Source organism: Miniopterus natalensis, chromosome 18 (assembly GCF_054644295.1).
Source record: "Miniopterus natalensis isolate mMinNat1 chromosome 18, mMinNat1.hap1, whole genome shotgun sequence".
Classification (NCBI taxonomy): Eukaryota; Metazoa; Chordata; class Mammalia; order Chiroptera; family Miniopteridae; genus Miniopterus; species Miniopterus natalensis.
In genome coordinates this window covers 27,070,451-27,092,560 of record NC_142098.1, presented here as the reverse complement: position 1 = coordinate 27,092,560, position 22,110 = coordinate 27,070,451, and the positions used below count along the sequence as shown (strand labels likewise).

The 22,110-nt window shown below is 38.3% G+C and overlaps 1 protein-coding gene across 1 annotated transcript in view; it reads left to right on the top strand.

Moving 5' to 3' along the window:
• TANGO6 (transport and golgi organization 6 homolog) overlaps positions 1–22,110 on the top strand; it is a 128,461-nt gene that overhangs the window by 27,403 nt on the left and 78,948 nt on the right. The window contains exons 8-13 of the mRNA XM_016200727.2: positions 2,132–2,244; positions 4,002–4,178; positions 5,562–5,688; positions 7,446–7,637; positions 13,324–13,458; positions 21,193–21,708. Of these exons, the coding sequence (XP_016056213.2) occupies positions 2,132–2,244; positions 4,002–4,178; positions 5,562–5,688; positions 7,446–7,637; positions 13,324–13,458; positions 21,193–21,708 (1,260 nt within the window). The remainder of the gene's footprint in view (positions 1–2,131; positions 2,245–4,001; positions 4,179–5,561; positions 5,689–7,445; positions 7,638–13,323; positions 13,459–21,192; positions 21,709–22,110) is intronic.

Sequence of the window (22,110 nt, the reverse complement as noted above, 5' to 3'; positions counted from 1 at the left end):
TGTTTAAAGTGCTTATTTACCAAAAACTGAGGTAACACAAAATAATCATCTTCTCTGATAGGTGCTGAAGTATTTTGACTTTTGCCTAAATCTTTCCACTTTGAAAAAAAAATTCCATTTGTCTATTTTTGTCTGTGAACTTAATGATTATTAGTTGATGAATTGGTAGGAGTTATCCTTAATTTTGCTCTTGTTCCACATGCTGTTCCCCTCATCACTCTCTATCCTTTTAACCTGTTTTGTTTTTTTTCCTGGCACTTGTCACTACCTGATGTTATATATTTGTTGTTTATTTGCTCTCCCCCCACTAGAATGTAAGCTTCTTTGAAGCAGATAATTTGTTCACCTCTGTATGCCTGGCACACAGTTGTCACTCAATAAACATTTGCTGAAGCTTTATATAAAAATAAATAACATACGTATAAACAGCTGCACAGTTTTTCCTAAATATAAAAGTAGTACTTGTTTCTTATTAATAAAATACAGAAAAGTATAAGAAGAGAATTGAAAAATTGGAGAACTTTATCAACAACAGTGTATGCCCCTGGGAACTGTGCTTGATTGAGTTCATGTTAAAGTTTGAGGTGTTTTGGCCCATTCGAGCCAGTAAATAATAAAGATTTAACTCCATCTGTTTTTTTAAAATTTTATTTTAAATGTACAAAAGATGCTGGTAAAGAAGGATGGCTCCATAGGGATTACCTCTGGGAACACAGAATCCAGAGCCGAACAATGGGCTCTTAACGTTATTTGGGGAATCTGTTTTTTACCTCCTGTAATTGGTGATATATAATTAGGCCTGCATAGTACTTCTGAACACTGCCATACAATGCACTTCATTTAGCTGGGCTTATGGAGATTAGATCATGCACAGGAAGCTGGCTCCTTGGTTATCGAGCTCCATGGTGTTGTTGTGAGGCTTAAGGAGTATGAAAAATTAGGGTTGATTTAAAGGGACAGGGGTCCCTGGAAAAGCACAGAGATTTTTCTGCTGTGTGCCTCTATGACCTTCAGTTTTCCATAAGTAGCATTGATTCCTGCCTCCATACTTGCTATAAATAAGGGCCTCTTTAAGCTTCCTTTACCTCATCCTTTAAAATAGGGCTGCTAACACCGACTTCGTGAGATTGTTTTAATTTTAATGAGCTAACTCTTTAAAAAAATCATAGTACCTGGAAGATAAAAATCCTAGCATAGTTCCTGGAACACATAAGAGTGTAATCATTGTCAGTTTCTCTTTTTTCTTCTTTTATCATCATCACTGTCTGCACATCAGGCTTTAATTAATTTATTGTAGCAGAATTACATTTTGAAATCCTACTCTGTTTGGAGTTTCGAATAGCATTTTGTGCTTCTTAAGATGCTTTAAGTTACCCACCTTGAGTTGTTATTGTTGTAATTGGTTTATTTGTTTTAGTCTTCTTGTTAGACCACAAGCAATCTGAGAAATGAGATGACTCTTACTCGTTTTTATATTCACTGTGGCACCTAGGACAGTACTTTGATCCCAGTGGATATTAAAAAAGAAGTACCATAATTATTGTTAATAAAAATCAGCATCCTCACATACTCAATCCTATAAAGCCAGAGCAGATCTAGATACACAGCATAACTTCTTTGAACATTTATTGATTTGGAGAGAATAGGACATGCCATTTTGGCAGTAACATCTTCAGCAGGACAGATCTAGAGCAAGCTGTTTTTGTGGGTCTTTTTTCCAAAGTAGTTTTAACTTTTTCTATGTGGCATTAATTGCTTGCTAGTTCCTAAGAGCAGGGCCTTCCGCAGTAAGAGAATTATTGTACAGATGAATAATAAGCAGATTAGGAGACTCAGAGGTAGTCAAAGGTAGGAAAGTAAGGGGTCAGAAAATGGGTTAATTTGCCCATTTTGCCCAGCAGTTTTTCAGGCTGCACACACAAAAGAGCTGCCGTCCCGTTTCCCTCCCTGTGGTTTAGCCTGTCTGTCAATGTCAAATGGTTTCATTGGCCTTGGAGCTAAATTTGTTCATTTTAGGGCTAGAGTGTTGCTTACGGCAAGACTCTGAGCCCTGTTAGTGAGTGTGTGGTGCTTGGTTCCCATTCCTCTGGCCTTGCAGTCACACTGCCGCTCACCATTTCCTTTTCCCTAGGTGTACGTGGTCGGGAATGAACCTTCAGCAGTTTTGGTGGACTCCCTGCTTCCCGTCCTGGGAGTGCTCTTTTCTCTCTACTGTTTTACCAAGCAGAGCGTGTCTCACATAAGGTAAACAACCAGAGAACCTTGTTTGTTTATAAATAGTGAAGTCTTCTCGTGTGTGTGTTATTCTTGTTCTTATTTTGAATTTGACTTATGTTACCTTATAATTGTTTTTTTCCTTTCAAAGTTAGGAAAACATTTGAGGGTCCTCTTATTTTGCTCATCTAGAAAATGGAGAGCTTTTCAAATTGCAGGGAATTGGATGTAGTTTTTAGGATGACTTTCCTCAGCCTCAGTCCTAGACATCAGAGATGAAATCTTTGTTGACATGTATGAACATGCCACTGTTTAACTGGTGAGAAATACTGGAATTACGTGTCTAGGAAGGAGGAAATAGAGGATGGATCATAACTACCTGGTGGGGAGTTAGAAATCAAGCTTGGGAAATCTAGATCTGAATGTGCTACTCTGTAATTTAGACTTGGATTTGGTATTAGTGCTGCACAGCGCTGTTTAGAATGAGGGGTTTCTTAGTCATCCAAAAATAACCTTTGTATTGGAATTTAAATAGGACTCCTTTTGTATCAGGTCTATTTTCACAGCTACTTATGTTGTTTCTTTCTTCTTATAAGAGTTTATATCCTTTCTAAAGTCCTACAGAATTCTGATTTTTGGTGTTTGGAAATCCTCCACATGTAATATGATATACAATAATAGTACCCTCTTCATTGGGTTATTATGAAGACTAACTGTGTGTTAGGCTGTTTAGCAAATAGAAAGCTATCATCGTTAAGGGGTGAAGGAAAGTATAGTTGACCCTTGCACAACATACGTTTGAATTGTGCGGGTCCACTTATACACAATTTTTTCAATAAGTACCTATATTGTTTTCAGTCCATGATTGGAAGTTTGTAGATATGGAGGGCTGACTGTGCATTAATCTATGCCATTTTATATAGGGGACTTGAGCATCTTCAGATTTTGGTATTTGCAGGGAGTCCTGGAAGCAATCCCTCACGGATACCGAGGGACAACTTAAGTTTTGGGAGAGTCAAAAGTTATACATGGATTTTTGACTGTGCAGGGGGAATTGGTATCCCTAATCCTCAGTTGTTCAAGAGTTAACTGTACTCAGTCTTGCATATTAGTCAAAGCTTGCATATTGCCTTTGACTCTTAACTTTAAGTTGGTGCATCATTGTAGCCCAAAGCCATAAGGGAAGTGACAGTAGAAAGTGCCGTGGGAAGACTATAAATATGTGAATTTGGCTTCAAAGGCCTACTGTCCATACAATAATTCTTGTTTTAGTGTTGAAACCCAAGTCCTCATAGTACTATCATGTTTGCATCAGAGACTGAGAAGGAAGAAGCAAACGTTTATTTCATTCCTCTCCTGGCTGATGGGCACCGATAAAAGGGGCTGAGGAATCAGCAAGAATTTGTCGGTATGCTGTTTCTTGGTCACCCACTATTGGTCCCATCTGTAGCGATGGTTTCATCAGTGTGACCTTTCTTTTGCATTGCCTAATCCAAAGGCAATGGGCACACTTGATTTTACCAAAAAAATAAATAAAAAAAATTCACGTGGGCTCATATGTCATATCACGGTTGCTTCTAGAGCCAAAAATCAGTCACTCACTCATTGAATTTCAGGATATTTGTATTCAGAAATTCACAAGATTCATACTTTCCACTCCTGCACTTCAGTAGAACTAGGTGATTGTGCCAGCATTTGGAATGCAGTGGGACCTGACAGTCTTTCTTTCTCTCTTGCTGGATGCCTAGAATAAGATAACGAGCTCATTTATAACTTTTTTCTGCCAGGTCACTTTGCCAAGATATCTTATTATGGTTCCTGGGGAAACTGGAGAGGAAGAAAGCAATTGCCAGCCTGAAAGGATTTGCAGGATTGGACAGATCTGTGCCTTCTCTCCATTCTCTGTGTCAGTTTAGAGCTGCCACTCAAGGTGGCATTATGATTACCATCAAAGAGGCCATTTGGTGAGTCCAGCCATCCTTTGCTATCTCTCTTCAGATTTCATTGTACCCAAGAGGCCATTCTGTGACTTGTCCGCTAAGGGGCGCTGATAGAAAGGAAACTAAAAACTCAAGCGGCTGGGCTGAGGTGCTCCTTTTTATTATAATATCTAAATAAAATGTGGGCCTTAAGTAATTATCCAGGCTTCTAGCTAAGAGTAGGTGCAATTTACTGGAGCCTCACAGCTCTGCATCATGACAAGGCCCCTTACTTCACAAAGCCTTTGCCAGTAAATCAGAGTAAAGGGCAGACACATGTTCACCCACAACACCATAACAAACCAATGCTCTTTCTCATTCTCAAAGTGGTATATGTGTGTTCAGAGTCAGACTTATTCCTAAGGGAAATTGCTTGATAGATGCCTTTTATAGAAATTTTATAATTGGGGTTTGTTTCTCCTAGGGATTGATTAGAAGGTGCTTAATAAATGTTACTGGAATGGATAATTTATTTCTCTAGCATCTCACAAGTGTATTTTAAATTATTTTCATTTTCCGGGTGATATGTGTAGATATTATTACCTCAGAATGTAAATTCTTGTTGATCAGAGTTCATATAATATTTAACTGGTGGCAGCTACTCTGCTGAGATGTCACATCACTTTCAAAATGCTGCTGTTTGTTAATTAAAGTGTTTAAGTTTAATTTTTTTATTCATGGTTAACTTTAAGTTTTAGAGCACTCTTTCAATATGATGGACTTGAGGAAAATAAAAAAACACATTGATTGCAAACAATTATCAATACAAACTCAAGCTAGTATTTTTCTGAGAGTTGTTTTGTTGAACATTAGTAGGTTCTGTGGTTATAGCTATGACCCCGAACTGAAAGAGTTTAAAAAATTTGGTATGTTTATTTAAAAAACGCTTTGGAACAGTTTAACCTGGGATCAATTTAGTGACTCGATAGAGAATTTTATAGCATTCAACTTATCAGAAGTTAAAACTTATTACTGTCTTAACAAGTTTTTAGTGCACTTCTTAGGGCATATATGTCAAAATCAACAGTTCTTATTGAAACTATATATAGTTTCTCTTTATTGTAGGAAAAATAACGAATAGACAGTGCTTGAATGAATCTCCATCCACTACCAGATCTTTAACCTGGGGTCTCTACGTGGACTTTTAAGGGGCTATAATCTACTTGAAATTATGCACAAGAAATTTTTCTATATGCAAACATGAATTTTTTCTGAGGTAACAGGAAAATAATTTAAACAAAACTTCGAGGTCTTTTTAATGATTTGTTGTATGGAAATAACGTTATTTTAGAATATTATTAATGAGGTTTCAAAAAAATATCTCTGGGTAATCAATCTTCCCAAAATAAATCTGACTCCACTTTGCAGTGATGAAGATGAAGCCCTGTACCAGAAGGTGTCCTCAGAGCAGTGCCAGGTAGAGCATCTCGGGGACTTGCTGTCCCACTGCCAAGAATGTGGTTTGGCTGGTGACTTCTTCATCTTCTGCTTGAAGGTGAGGACTACAGTACATGTGTGGTTCACAGTCAGCTTTATTCCAGTGTAGCATCAGGAGCCCCTTTGGATTTCCAAGGCAGTCATAATTTTAGGTTCTAAAATGAGGTCCTATTAGGAGAAATAATCAAGAGGACATAAGGTAATTTATTTTTTAGTAGGTTTGGTAAAAAGAAGAAACTTACCTTCAGCAATACACATATAATTGAACGACTTTACAAGGTAATTTGCATTGGAATTTTAGAGATGACCAGAGCAGAATTGTCGATCTATGAAAGGGTTAATCTTTGCTCTGTGTTCACAATAAGAACTCTTTTGAAGTTAATAGCAGGTTTTACAGCTATAGAGTAATCCCTTATCCTTTCTGACTATTGTTTTGTCAGGTATTTGGGAAGGAGATTTAGCAGTTCTGCCTCTCTCATTTCATTTTGTAGCCACTTGAAACCTTTTCCGGGTTTACTTCTTAGTACTGGTGGTTGTGCTTCCTTTTGTTTAATCTCCAACAGTAACCTGTACCCCATACCGTTACTCCTTATTTGCACTGTTCGAGACCATAAGCCAGGTGGTCTCTGATTCCCTATCTCCCAGCTCTGCCTTCTTCATTATTTTCCCTAAATAAAGTGTCTACTCCAAGAGAATGTTTCTGGAGTTTAAGGATGGTGTGGGTGTGGGAGAATGCAGGGAGGGAATTAGGGCTAACAACTCTAGAATTTGAAGTAGGAGATACTTATGCTTTCTCCCCTCCATGTTCACATCCATCCCCCCTGCCCAGCCCCTTATTTTAAATAACATTACAAAAATATATCCTCTTAATTGGATACTTTAAAAAATTTTTGTTTAAAAAAAAAATCAAAGGCTTTTTTTTTGCTCTAAACCAAGGTTTTTCTACTTTGGTACCATTGATATTTTGGGCTGGATAATTTTTTGTTGGTAGCAGGTGGAGGGGCCTTCTGGCAGGGGTGCGGGGCTCCCTGTGCATTATAGCATGCTTAGCAGCATCCCTGACCTCTACCCACTAGGTGCTTATATTACCCTCCAATTATGATGACCAAAAATGTCCCCAGACATCACTAAATATCCCCCTGGGGAGCAAAATTGCTCAGGCACAGTTAGGAAGCACTGCTCTAAACTGTCAGTTATTCTGTTAAAGCATTAATTGTTAAGTAACTTAATGTTTTCCCTTCCCAAGGAAATGTACAGTTTGAAGGGTAGGGGAAAAGCCTACACAACTGACAGTAATGAATTATGTATTGGTAGAAGTTTAGTTCTAAATATCTTAGGGAAAAGGGGCTGTGGTGCTGAAAGTATCTAATAGTCTCTAAAAAGGGTTTGGAAATGTTATATGGCCTCAGTTCAAGGAAGGCTAGTGATAGAGATCATAGAAATACTGGTAAAATAAGTAGTCTATGAAACTAGTTCTTCGTGTATATGTTTTTCATTATGAAGTTTTAAATTTCTATATACAGGGTATCATAATATAGGTACAGTCCACAATGTTTTTGAGATCTCTCTATCTTGATATCTACATAGACCTAGTTCATTTATTTCAATTGCTGCCATATAATAAATGCATCACAGTTTATTCATTCTCTTACTGCTAGATATTTTTGTTTCCAGTTTTGGGCTGTTATAAATAATGCTGCAGTGAACGCAGACTAGTCCTTTAAACACACATTTCAAACAGAGTTTTCTAGCTGTTTTTGAGCCCTTCATTCTACAGGTTTTTTATTCCCTTTTCCTTTTCTCCTACACTGATAGGAGTTGACTCATGTGGCTGTGGAAAATGAAGCAAAGTTAAAAATGCAGCCCCTCTCCAGCAGAAGCCTCTTGGAATTAGAGCAGCACCAAACTCTTCTGGTAGAAGGCCAAGAGCAGAAGCTGCTGGTCCTGCAGCTGATGGCTGTTCTGTGTGAGAGAATGTCTGAGCAGATATTCACAAACATCACTCAGGTCAGTGTCTGTCACATTCTGGATCCAGCCTGGTTTGGCTTCTTTATATTCTTTCCACAAAACGTTCCAAAAATGTTACTCAGAGTGTGGTTTGATGACACCTGCCTCAGGATGACCTGGAATGCTGGTTAAACATGCAAATTACTGAGTCCACACCAGACCAAGAGAACCAACACTTTCATAGGTCCTGGAATCGGCATGTTTAACAAGCTGCTGAGGTGATTCTCAAGCACGTAAAACTTTAAGAACTGTTCTAAATGTTTATATGTTGTATCAGAGTGGTTTTCAACTTCTGGTGCAAATGAAATCGTCTGGGATCTCTTTCAAAATATTGATGCTCAGCCCACTTTTAGAGTTCTGATTCAGCATGTCTTCGTTAGAGCCTGGGCATCTGTATTTTTAAAAAAATATTTTTATTGATTTTTAGAGAGAGAGGAAGGGAGAGAGAATAGAGAGAAACATTGATCGGCTGCCTCCTGCTCACCCCCTACTGGAGATGGAGCCTGCAAACTGGGAATCGAACTGGCCACCTTTTGGTGCAGAGGACAATGCCCAGCCAACTGAGCCATACCTGCCAGGGCTGGGCATCTGTATTTTTTAATGCTCTATGGATGATTCTAATGTGCATCAAAAGTTGAAAATGATTAGAAATTCAAATTTGAAAAAAAAACCCAAACCTTGAATTTTACAGGTTGATTTTTAAAAAAATGTTTTTCGAGTAGAGTAACTATGTGAATCAGCACCTGAATTTTATTGGCTCAGACATAATTTTTACCAGCTTTTTTAAAAATAGGAAATAAAAGTAATAAAGCATAGGCAGTGCAGGTTGCCATAGTTTACCACTTTACCAGAATTAGTTATTGCTCGGTTGGTGAATAGTCAGTTGTAAGATGGTATGATTGTCACGGTTAAATCTGAATCTCCAGCTCTTTGTATCCTTCTCATTGTCATCTGCCTCCGGGTGTTGCTAAGCAGCATTTCAGTACAGCTCCTGCTGAGAAAATTTGCAGCTGCCTGTCAGCTCCGACTTATCGTGGCTGTTTAATGAGAATTACGTTCATGATTTCTTTCCTGCCCTCTTATTCCTTCAATTCACTGACCTTGTGCTATGTTACTCAGTAGGATGATTTGTTTCTCCTGTGTTTATATCCGTTCCCTAAAGATTTTTTCATACAGACCTTATTTTTTTGTCTCAGGATGCTAGTAGGAAGGGGAAATAGTCTAAAAACTGATATGACTTGAGCTTTTGCATTTAGCTCCCTTTACTCCTAATTAAGGAACAATGGTTTTAGGCTGATACAAAAGTGATTTGTCCCATTAAATTATCCTTCAGCTAAGGTTAAAATGCATCAGGACAAAAAGAACCCCCCACAAAAAAAATTAAGTTGCATTTAGTAGTCTTACTGCTAGTGATAATTTTGGCATATTATTTTGAAATACACACATATGGATAAGTTATAAGTAATGAATAGTATAGTGATTTTGTTAATATGATTAGGAATCAAGAGTTTCAGTGTAAGAAAAGAGTTATAAAATCAAACAACTTGAGTAAAAACCCTAGTATATTGAATTTCACTTGGAAGCATGAGTATGAACTCATGATTTATTTTTCTCTTTTTGAAAAATAGATAATTCCTAGCTGGGCCCACTATCAGTGCCAAGAAGCAATGACAACTCAGTAGCAATAAACAGCATTTGTACTAGATTATAGTTTCTAAATACCATTTTCTTCCACTAAAAGAACACAAGGCTTACAGGATTAAAGATTTATTTGTGGCCTAGGGTAGGGATTGTACACTATAAGCCTCAGGGCATCTTGTTGTACCTGAATACAAGGAAACTATCTGAGATTAATGAGGTCGTGTCAGTAACACTCAGGAGCCAATTTGAAGGGGCTGCCACTGGCCATAGGACATTTGGATCATTAAAAAGAATCGTGCCTGCAATGGATTGAAACACATCCAAGTTATAAAAATTCTAGTCCCCACAAGAAAATTGCTTGTAGGACATCTTTGGAGGTTGTTAGGGCACCAACTCATTATTTTGTAAATTGATAAATGAAGGAAAAGAATAAAGCATTTATCTTGCCTTTCCTTGGGAACTATATTTCCATGTAACCAAATAGTCAATGAAGGAAAAATTTTCTTTATGCAAGAATCACAACTAAAAAATTCAAAAAGAGAACTAGAAAATGACATTTTGTAATCCCCTAATGAATTAATGGATCTAGGTAACAATCATCAATGTCTGCCAAAATCATTAGGGGTAAATAAATGTTACTAGGCCAAATATACCCAAGCCAACTGATCCCCCTCCCCAACATTTTATTAAGAAAACTTTCACATTTGAAAGAATTTTATAATGAATACCTATATACCTACTGCCTCGATTCTGCTATTAGCATTTCGTTACACTTGCTTTAGCACATATTAATCTATGCTTTCCACTGTTTAGCCATCTCATTTTTTATAAATTTCAGGGCTAATACAAATATCAGTATATGTCCCCTAAATATTTCAGTATGGACAGATTGATCTTAACATCACCATAAATAGACAAGCAGGCATTATGTGCCTGCTGATATAATACAGTAGGACATGTGCAGCACCTCCTGGGAAGGGTTCTTACTTAAAAAAATAAAAATAAAAACTACAAATCCGAAAATGTGAGTCTGAATTGAATCAAGGAAACTCAGGACAGAGGAGCAAGTTAATGCCATGAGGAAGCAATCGACCAAATGCAGAATGTGGGAAATTCTACAGTACGAATGACCCAGTTTCTTTATCAAATAAATGACATCAAAAAGGAGTAGGGCTGAAAAAAAGGAGCAGGCTGTTGTAGCTTGAAAGGGATGTATAACCAAATGCAATGTGTGGATCCTGATTCAAACAAATCAAGACATTTTTGAACAGTCGTGGACCGAGTATTAGAGGATATAAGGGATGGGTGTAGTCATGGTATGGTAGTAACACATACTCACTGTAAACACATTTAAATAGCATAGAAGTACAACATTTCAAAATTAGAGATTTCTGATTAAAGATGGTGTATTGAGCACGTGTTTATCTCCCTCCTCTGGAAACCGCTAGGACCAATAGAACAGAAAAGGAGAGACGTAAAAAAAAGAGTAACATTTGGAAACTGGAAAATAGTAGCTGATTTGGCAACTTCAGAAAATGAGAAGTTAAATGCCTGCAAGGGAGAAGTCAAGAAGCAAAGCACTATATTTCAATAAAATTATTTTTAAAAAGGTTTTGAAAAGAAAAAAACAAAGCAAGTTACTTTTCCCTGCAGAACCCTGGAAGGACTGGAGACCCTAGATAAGCTCTACAGATGGAGCTTAATTTAGAGCTTAAAACAGGTTGAACGGCTCTACTAGTTTCAGTAGACTCCTTGATTCCTTCCTCAGTTTTGTACAACCACCTCCTCTCCCCAGCAAAAGACTGGAGGTTTATCTTGAGAGAGGTTGAACTCAAGAGCCTCTGAACTTGGGTGGTGGTAGCAAACTGAAAAACTGGAGGATTGCGTTGGCTTCTCTGTACTCAGCAGTGAGGCCTCCAGCCCCCTTCCCCTCAGCTGCCAGAATGATGGCAACAGGTTTATACATCCCCGTAGGATTATTGTGAGGCTTTAGCCAAGACCTGTAATGTGTTCAGAATGGTACCTGGTAAATAGTAAATGCTTAATGTTATTATTAAATTAACCAGCTAAATAATTAAAAGTGGTTGCCTCTGTGGGGCCAGAACCAGATGGAGAGAAATGGGATAGGGCACTGCTGGTTTTCATTATAAACTTTCAGGAACATTAGGCTTTTAAAATTCTGTTCCTTTACAAAAAAATTTAGGTAAAAAGTGAAAGTGCCTCCCCCCCCCCCCCCCCCAGGCTTCAGTCACATACCTGTCCTTGTGGCTGGCAGCCCCACCAAAATCACAGGAAATGAGTAGTACGGGGAGGAGCTGTTATCCAAACGGGTATGGTAGTTTTGCTGTTACAAGAGAATTTGGGGGAAAGAGTACTTCATAGATGACAATACAGCTGACTATCACACCAGTTAATAGCTCCCAGGGTTGGTTGGTTGGTTGGTTTGTTGTTGTTTTTATATATAGACAGATATCGAAAATTTCCTTCTTGATAAAAATGGATGATACTACTTGTTTTCCAACATTAAAAAAAAAAGTATTTATATATTATATATATATATAATCTATCTCATGGAGAGGAACTTAGAAAAATTCAGAAGGCTAGTTTTTCCAGGAATTTAACAATATTTGTGCTGAAATAGAAGCTTCCTATAAGCAAGGTGTGCTTTAGAAAACTCTTGAATGGCAAAATAGGTAGCTCAGGATGGTAGAGAAGCAGTTTCTCTAAAAGGACCAGTGTCCTTAACTTCTGGTATTAGTAAAGTACTATGCTACAGAGGATGGTGAAAATTGCCGTAACTAGCATCGTTCATTTCAGTAAGTGGAACTTTAAATAACCTTTCTAGTTTCCTGCCTTACTCCAAAAGACAAGTGTTAACAAGCCACTTTTTTGACTTTAAGCTTGCAATAAAGATTCTAGCATAGCGTGTAATTTGCCCAGGGAGTTGAACATGCAAGCTTGCATGGTATTTAGAGACTTATTATGACCTATCTCAGCTGCCCCATTTTCAAAATGATTTTTCCCTTCTGAGCCATTAATCCTCAGTGTGTGTCTGTGTACGTGTGTGTACGTGTATGTGCATGCACATGTGTATGTATATGCTGTCTTTTATTCACAGGTGTTTCTACCTTTGAAGGTGATTAATCAACGTGCAGTTAAAAGGATGCTGACCAAATTAATTCCATTTAAGGCTTAGCTGTTAGCCAGATGTGATGTAAAATGTTATATAAGAATAATCTTAATCCTTTAAAAATATTTGATACTTAAAAAAATGACTCTGGATCATTTGTGCAGATTGATTGAGGACACTGGCTTCCACATAAAACTGAACACCTCTTCCCCCATTCTTTGTTTATTGGAATTAGACTGTCAGAATGGCAGGGGTGGGGCCCTGGCCAGTAGCTCAGTCGGTTAGAGTGTCATCCCGATACACCAAGGTTGCTGGTTTGATCCCCAGTCAGGGCATGTGCAAGAATCAACCAATGAATGCATAAATAAGTGGAACAACAAGTTGATGTTTCTCTCTCTCTCTAAAAATCAATACAACTATTTTAAAAATTAAAAGAAAAATGGCTGAGGTGAGGGGGAAGGTACCTTGAGGAGGAAACATCATTAGGAAAAGCAGATCTAGGACCCTCTAAGGTGGTCAGAAAGTAACAAATCATTTTTCATTTGAATTTTCTGACAAAATGCGTGAAAAGTAAAGGAAGGTGGATTAGTATATTAAACATTTGGAAAAGTATAAATGGACTTTCTCATTTATTGACTGTATGGCCTTGAGCAAATAACCTCTTTAAAAGTCTCAGATTCTTCAATTCAAAATGAGGATAAGAGTTGTGGCCTCCTAGAGTTAATATGAGACCTAAGTGAGACTGTGCATGTGAAACACAGCACCATGCCTGCTACACAGTATCAGTTGTTCTTGAAGGTTCTTGCTGTCATGATGTTGGTATAGAAGATGAGGATGTAGACATACGATGTAAAGAAAATGTTGAGATTGTTTTTTCTTACTCCCCACCGATTCTAAATCTCATTTCTGTGGTAGGTGGTGGACTTTGTAGCAGCAACACTGCAGCGAGCATGTGCAAGCTTGGCCCACCAGACAGAGAGCACCGTGGAATCACAGACACTGAGCATGTCCATGGGGCTGGTGGCTGTCATGCTGGGAGGAGCTGTTCAGGTGAGTGGCAGACCTGAGCCCAACTTGAATGGAGGGAGAAAAGAAAGAGAAGAGAAAAACCTTTTGTTTCCCTTCCATACCCTTGTGAGAAATAACGGTGGATATTGCACATACGAGAGCCAGGATAAACCAGCCAGGTTGTTAATGAGAATTGTCTCTAAAGTAGAGGACAAGAAAATTGTGCCACTTCCACCTTGTCACCTGCATAGTGATCACCTTCAGAAGGGCAGGGCCCTTTCTGACCTGGCATAAGCTTGATTTGGAAATACCCAGCACAGTGTTTTGCATCTGTGGTGAATACTGACCCCTCTTACCCTCACTGTAATGGCTTTCCAAAGTTCATCCGTACTGTTGTAGTCCAGGGAAAACCTTTGTTATTTGCTGGTTGCCTAGCATTCCATCTGTTTTGAATAGTTTCATTTTAGCACCAGATCCATTGTTCAACCCATATCATGTAGTATGTTAATTAAAGCTTTGTTTCCAGTGTATGTGTCTTTTACATATTTAATTTATAATATTTTAATTTATTCACTTAAAAATATTTATTGCATACTTGCTTTGTGCCAAATACTGAGCTGAGGTGCTGGGAATACAACAGTGGACAAAGGAGACATGGTCTCTACCCTCATGAAGTTTGTAGTCCAGTAAGGGAGTCAGATACCAAATAACTATGCAAAATATACACTTAGAATTGAATGAAGTGCCTCAGAAGAGAAAAGGAGGGCACCAAGAGAACAGAGCATCCAACCTAGGCTGAGCACACAACCTCAGTCTGTACTAAGGAAGTATAAGTTTAAGGTAAGACTTGAACAATGGATAGGAATTTGGGAGTTTGTGTGGTGCAGATGGAGGAAACTCTTCTAATTAAAGAAAGCATCCTGTACAAAGACTGGAAACCAGGAAAGAACTTGGCATACTGAAGACACTGATAGAAGGCTGGGATAGCTGAAATGTAGAGACCGAGGGTCAGAGTAGTGCCAGACAAGGTGGAAAGGTAGGCACTGGTTAATTATATTCTACATTAGGTTAGGAGACTACAAGGAGGCAGAATGGGCTCAGTGCAAGTGTTGTGAAATCTAACCTGAAATCACACTAGCTGTAGCTCTTAGCAATGAGTAGGGAACCCTTTGAGAGTGGAATTCTGAGTTTGAGGATTCAAATTTGATATTGATTCTTGGTATGTTAGAATTTTCCATCTCTAACCTGTCCTGACGGGGAAAAGGCATTTTTATTTGTGCCTGTTGTTAACATGAAGCCCATTTCTTGGTAGATTTACACAGTACTCCTAACTTTTTTTTTTTTTTTAATATGTGTTTATTGATTTCAGAGAGAGGAAGGGATGGGGGAGAGAGAGAGAGAAACATCAATGATGAGAGTCATTGATCGGCTACCTCCTGTACGCCCCCTACTGGGGATCGAGCCTGCAACCTAGGCATGTGCCTTGACTGGGAATCGAACTATGATCTCCTGGATCATAGGTTGATGCTCAACCGCTGAGCCATGCCCGGCTGGGCAGTACTCCTAATTTGATATTTACTATATAGTTTAAAAAAAACATTTTTGGTTCTGTTTCTAGAGTTCTGTTATATCCCTGCTGATAGAACTGTCAAGGAGGGTTTCACCAATGGAATAGTTTTTGTTAAGTTGTATTGTTACTGTATTTAGTTGGCCTGATTGATTTTTATTTTTGTGATTGAACATTAATTTGAATAGTCTTTGTTTCTATAAATTGAGAACATGATTTTTTAAAAAATTGATTTTAGAGAGAATGGAAGGGAGAGGGAACGAGAGAGAGAAACATCAATCAGCTGCCTCCGTCATGCACCCTGAACAGGGATTGAACCTGCAACAAGGGTATGTGCCCTGACAGGGAATCCAACTGGTGACCTTTCGGTGCACAGGACAATGTTCAACCAACTGGCCAGGGCTCTTCCCTCTTATTTAACTCTTATCATTGCAAACTACATCCCAAATGGAAAAATAGAGCATAGAAATCTCCCTTTCCCTTTCTAAAAGCCCATTGTTGGGGCTGACTAGTAAATTAGTAATGTTCTAAGAGACATTCATGTGACTTATGTAAATGTACATCCCTTACCTGTCCCTGCCCTTCCATGATTTATCCTTACTCACTGATTACATCCTTGATTCCTCTGACTTTGCAGTTATTTAAGTGAACATAAACACGTCACCCTTATACTTTTGCACTAAATATTCTTTTTTTTCCTGTTTGATTCATGGACTTATAAATGTCTTCTAGAGTAATGCTGGGTTTTCTGTCTTTGTGTTGGGGAAAAAGTCATGATTCTGAATTATGTTTTCAGATAATCATCTTGAGGCTTAGGGTTTTTTGCTTCAGAGTCTGGAAGATTATACTGTACCTGTTCCCAATGAGGATTAATTACTTTAGCTGATGAAACAGTATCAATAGTATTTGAACTATCTCGTTTTCTGATTTATGTAATTAAGGTGATTGTTAGAACATAGTGTCTGGGAAGAGAAGTTGACTAGGAGAAAGTATAGGCTTAAGACTTCGAATAAGACAACTGAAATTCCAAACTCATTTTCTGAATTTCAGGGTTGGTCATCAGTAAAAGTAGTATGATGTTAGTAACTTCCCTGTCCCCTCAGGAAGCAGTTTCTGCCTGATGTTTCCTGGCCTGTTGGGTCCTCTGAGCTTTGAGGTGCAGATGGTGGGGCAGGGGCTTGAACCCAGATCTTGACATTTCATACCACATTTTCTGAGAGTATCATAGAATGAACTTTTTCAAGAAATATTTATCAGCTGGTGTGGGGTAGAGGCAGTCAACGGGGGGAAAAAGAGGACATCTGTAATACTTTCAACAATAAAGATAAATTAAAAAAATATATATATCTAGTGCCTCTTTGCCTTCATGGAGCTTACTTTCTAGTGGCTGTGATTAATCTGATGAATTCTTAATTATTTTTTTAAAAAAAGATTTTATTTTTATATCTTATGTGTGTCTTTAAGTATAGTTCACCATAGAACAGGGCATACTGTATGCTGACCTAGAACAAAAGTAAAAGTACTACTGGTATTATGTAAAAAAGTATCCAGACATGTAAACTGGTCAGCTAAATATCTGAAGAAATATAAATGATGTATGGAAATGAGAACACAATGAATGACTATAAGTATTTTTCAGAATTTGAAAATTTTAGGTCAGAATTTTATTGCTAGAAGAGACTCTGGGATTCTTCCAAAACAGTGATTCTCACTGGAGCAGGATAAGGCAGGATGAGGGTATGCCTGCCCCATAGGGGAGCCAGGGAAAGCCTCAGGTGGGGCTTTGTCAGTGTGCAGTTCCCTCCTCAGGATGTTAAGCCCATTCTCACATGCTTACCTCTGAAGCACCTTCCCACCACCCTCAATCCTGGCCCCACCAGTCCAACCTCCAGTTCTCTAATTGAAAACTTGTAGAAGTTTAGAACAACTCACTACCTAACTGGTTCACTCCTGACACCCTGAAAGAAATCATAGATGTGACTGACATGGCTCTGCTCATTCCATTCCCGAAGCATTCCAGAAACTCTGGAAGAGAGGCAGCTAGATAAAGGAGTCTGTCACTAACTTATGGGCTGCTCCTTCAGATCTGAGGGCTTTTACACAGAATCCTGAGATCTATGCTGAGAAGCTGTGACAGGAGTAGAGATGAAGGCTTCATGGTCAGGTCTCAGTCTTGATGGTAGCCCTAAATGACCCTTGAAAAGTAATTAACTATTTAGTGCTTCAGTTTTCTCATCTACTAATTAAGTGAATATTACTTTATACCTCAAAATAGTTTTTTAATATTTATGAACAAATAGTTGGCACATGTAGTCTTAGATTTTCCTCATTTTTCAAATAGTGGGAAATCTGTAGGCTTATGTAGCTGAGAGTATGCACTGCTTTAATTGCCTTATCAATTATTTGATTCAGAATCCACCTACCTATCTGTGTGATTAGAGAAGTTACCCAGTTTAATAAGATGATTCCCCCAATGATCAATAAGTTTGAAAACAGGGAGAACAGATATATTTTTTTAAATAGATGATTTTTTAGAGCAGTTTTAGGTGTGCAGAAAAATTGAGCAAGAGGTACAGAGATTTTCCATGTACCTGCCTCCCCTGCTATCAACATCCTGTAACAGGGTGGTACGTTTATTACAATCGGTGGACCTACACTGACACATCATTATCACCCAAAGTCTGTGGTTTACATTATAGTCACTCACGGTGTTGTACACTCTATGGGTTTTCACAAATGTATAATGACATGTATCTACCACATGTAATAGTTTCACTGTCCTAAAAATCCTCAGTGCTCTCTTTATTACCCCAACCCCAACCCCTGATAACCACTGATCTTTCTACTGTTTCCACAGTTTTGCCTTTTCCAGAATGTTATGTGGTTGAAATCATACACTATGAAGCCTTTCCAGACTGGCTTCTTTTACTTAGAAATATGTATTTAAGTTTCCTTCATGTCTTTTGTGGTTTGATAGCCCATTTCTTTTTAGTGTTGAATAATATTTTATTGTCTAGATGTACTATAACTTACTTATCCATTCACCTACCGAAGGAATCCTGGTTGCTTCCAAGTTTTTGGCAGTTATGAATAAAGCTGCTATAAATATCTGTGTGTAGGTTTTATGGCCATAACTTTTTAACTCATTTGGATAAATACAAGGAGCATGGTTGCTGGAGCATATAAGAGTATGTTTACTTTTGTGAGAAATTGCCAGACTATCTTGCAAGTGGCTGTACCATTCTCCATTTTCACCAGCAGTGTATGAGAGCTCCTGTTGCTCCACCTTCTCACCAGCATTTGGTGCTGTCAGTGTTTTGCATTTTAGTTGTTCTAGTAGGTGTGTAGTGATATCTCATTGTTGTTTTAATTTGAAATTCCTTGATGATATAGGATGTTGAGCATCTCTTCATATGCTGTATAATCTGTATATCTTTTTGGTGAAGTGTCCAGGTCTTTTGCCCATTTTTAATTGGGTTGTTTGTTTCCTCACTGTTGAGTTTTAAGGGCTCTTTGGATAACCGTCCTTTATCAGATGTGTCTTTTGCAAGTATTTTCTCCTAGTCTGTGGCTTGTCTTCTCTTTTTTCTTTTTTGCATTTAAAAAAAAAAATATATCTTTATTGATTTCAGAGAGAGAAAAGGAGAGTGAGAGAGTGAGATAGAAACATCAATGATGAGAGAGTCATTGATCGGCTGCCTCCTGCATGCCCCTGACTGGAGGTCGAGCCCGCAACCCGGGCATGTGCCTTGACTGGGAATCAAACCCTGATCGCCTGGATCCTAGGTCGATGCTCAACCGCTGAGCCCCGCCCTGCCGGGCTTCTCTTTTTCTTGACATTGTCTTTTGCAAAGCAGTTCTTAATTTTAATGAAGTCCAGTTTATCAATTATTTCTCTCATGGGTTCCTTTTCTTTGGTATTTAATCAAGAAAAGTCATCACCATACCCAAGATCATGAAGACTTTTCTTTTATATTATCTTGTAGGAGTTTTGGAGTTTGGCATTTTACATTTAGTCTATGATCCATTTTGAGTTAATTTTTGTGATGGTGTAAGGTCTGTGTCTAATTCGTCTTCTTTTTTTTGCACATGAATGTCCAGTTTTTCTATCACCATTTGTTGAAAAGTCTGTCTTCATTGTATTACGTTTGCTTCTTTGCCAAAGATCAATTGACTATGTGGGTCTATTTCCGGGCTCTCTATCAATTCCGTTGGTCTATTTGTTTTGGGTGTGTGTTTTTTGTTTTTAATATATCTTTATTGATCTCAGAGAGAGGAAGGGAGAGGGAGAGAGAGAGTTGAAACATCAATGATGAGAGAGTCACTGATCGGCTGCCTCCTGCACACCCCCAACTGGGGATAAAGCCCACACCCCGGGCATGGAATCGAACTGCAGTCTCCTGGATTATAGGTAGATGCTCAGCTACTGAGCCACGCCTGGCCAGGCTGGGTGTGTGTTTTTAAGAAATTGTTGTATATACTAGAAATAAAAGAGTCCGTGTACTGTAGATATAAGTAGATATTCCCATTTCAGATGTGTAAAAAAAACCTGCAAAGGTCCATAATACTGCAGAGGTACTGAATGATGGTCTAGCATCATGATAACAGTAGTAAAATTATTCTAAAGTGTCTTTTCCAGTTCCACGTAGATTCCTGATAAAATTGACCCTTTTCTTAGATGATATATACCTTTACTCTATACATATATATTCTCTTCCTTAAGATACAGTAGCATGAGAATGGTCAGTTGTTTTACACATGAAGATAATCTGACATGTTGCAGAACTAGAAATTCTACTTTATGCCGATTTTGCATTAGTTTCTAATTGTTTATACAAAGAAAACTGAGGGGAGTGTATGGTGAAATTCTACAGGTATAAACCTGTCATGTGCCTCAAATTTTCATTTACTTTGTAGGAAAGTAGTGGGGAAAGTGTGTAGTAACAATTCTATGGACTTATAATATAAAATGAGAATATTATATAGGTCCTACAAAAACAGTTAGTTGGTTAATTGGTTGTTTGGTTGGATAATGAAACAAGTGAATGAATAAGTAATAAATACCCTGCTTTGTTCTAAAAAGGATTTAAGAACTGCAAGGTTTTCAAATTATCAGGGCCTCATGAAGCCTCATATGGTAATTTTTCTAGTATTTTCAAATAGATAAAGATTACCATTGATCCTTGTTTTCCCCACTGACTGCACATGTACCTTCCCTAGTAAGGTCTATGGCATTATTAGAACAAAGCTTTTGGAAAAAATAAAATCTTATGTAATTTTTCACTCCTACTTTCTTGGAGAAATTCCTTTTTGCCAATTATTGTCCCTTTCTTTTCCAGACCTGTGGTGCCATTGTATGCTAACCTGCTACTTTAGATCATATAGTTAAGAACAGCTTTCTTTGTTCAAGTGAGACTGTGTAGGGTGTTGGGTAAGAGTATATAGACTCTGGAGCCAGACTTGTTGAGTTCACATCTTATCATGTGCCCTTGGACATGTTACTTAACTGTTCTGTGTCTCAGTTTCCTCCGTTTAAAATGTAGATAATTGTAGATCATAGGGATATGAATATATGTATTTTGTTTGCTTATGGTATTTATTTTTAAAACATTTGCATAGTACTTACTATGTTTCAGGCACTAAGTACTTTGCTAATAGGAGCTCATCTTTTTATGGCAGAAGGTACATAAAAAATAAAAATACAATAAAAGTAAAAAATACATTAATCTGGAAAATAATTTTATCATAGAATTGCGTATTAAAATCTGATTTGGTAAGAACAGATGTAGCGACAAACAGTTTAATGGGTAAGTGGGTACAAAGGATGTAAACAGGCTGTTCACAGGAAAAGACATGCAGACAAACATGGAGAGATGCTTAGTAGTGCTACTAGTCTGGCTAATGCAAATTAAAACCATAAGATACCATGTTCTGCTCATCAGATTATAAAAGTTAAGAGTAATAATATGCATTACTGATGTATTTTTTTAACTTAGGAAAGTACCTCTACATGGCAAGTATTCAATAAGTGTTTTTTGTTGTGATTGTTCAACAATGGTTATTAGTGCCAGACTCAGGCTGTCTGCGGATTACACCAGGAACAAGATTTGCAACCAGTTCCTTTTACTCAGGATGTGTTGCCTTATGTTCAAGTTACATTAACATCTGCGATGTTAATTTGGGTTTGCATTTTTCTTTTTATTTTGTAGTTAAAGTCAAGTGATTTTGCTGCCCTGAAGCAATTGCTGCCTCTATTGGAGAAGGTCTCCAACACATATCCAGACCCTGTCATCCAAGAACTTGCTGTTGATCTCCGCATCACCATCTCTACCCATGGAGCCTTTTTCACTGAGGCTGTCGGTGTGGCTGCCCAGAATACCCTGAACAAAAAAGATTCAGAAGGGAAAATAGAAGAGCAGCAACAAACCAGTCATGAAAGATGCACTGATGTGTCTCATAGCTACCTCGAACAGCAGCAAAACTATGAGAAGTCCAACCAAACCAGCCTAAAATCTAGTGCTCCGCGCATTCCTCAGGAGGTTGGTGAGCCCCACACGACTGTAAACCAGAAATCTGGAAGCGTAACCACAGAACAGCTTCAGGAAGTTCTTTTATCTGCTTATGACCCTCAAATTCCAACGCGGGCTGCTGCCCTGCGAACTCTTTCTCGCTGGATAGAGCAGAAAGAAGCAAGAGCCCTTGAGGTGCAAGAGAAGCTTCTCAAGGTGAGTAAAACACCTTACTGTAATACACAGGGTGGGACAGCTTTCCAGGGGCCTTACTGTGTATCAGGTACTGTCCTGGATTACTTTCGGGGAACTTGCAATTGTTCTGAGGAGGCAAGACTTAGACACAGGAAAGACCTAGATAACCGCACAAGGCTAAATTGAACATGAACAGAGTACCAGAATTTTTATAGGCAAGAAATGCTATGGAGAGTCAGGAAGAGAAAAGTGTTGAAATCTGGAGGAAGTAGCTCTTGTTATGGCCTTAACGAACTAGTAAAGTCTGAACAGATGAAAGAAGAGGGGATGGAACAGCATGAGCAGATTCCCAGAGATGGGAAAGTACCTTTCTGGTAAATAGACACTGTGACCCAGCCAGCAAAGCCACCTATATTCTCTGGG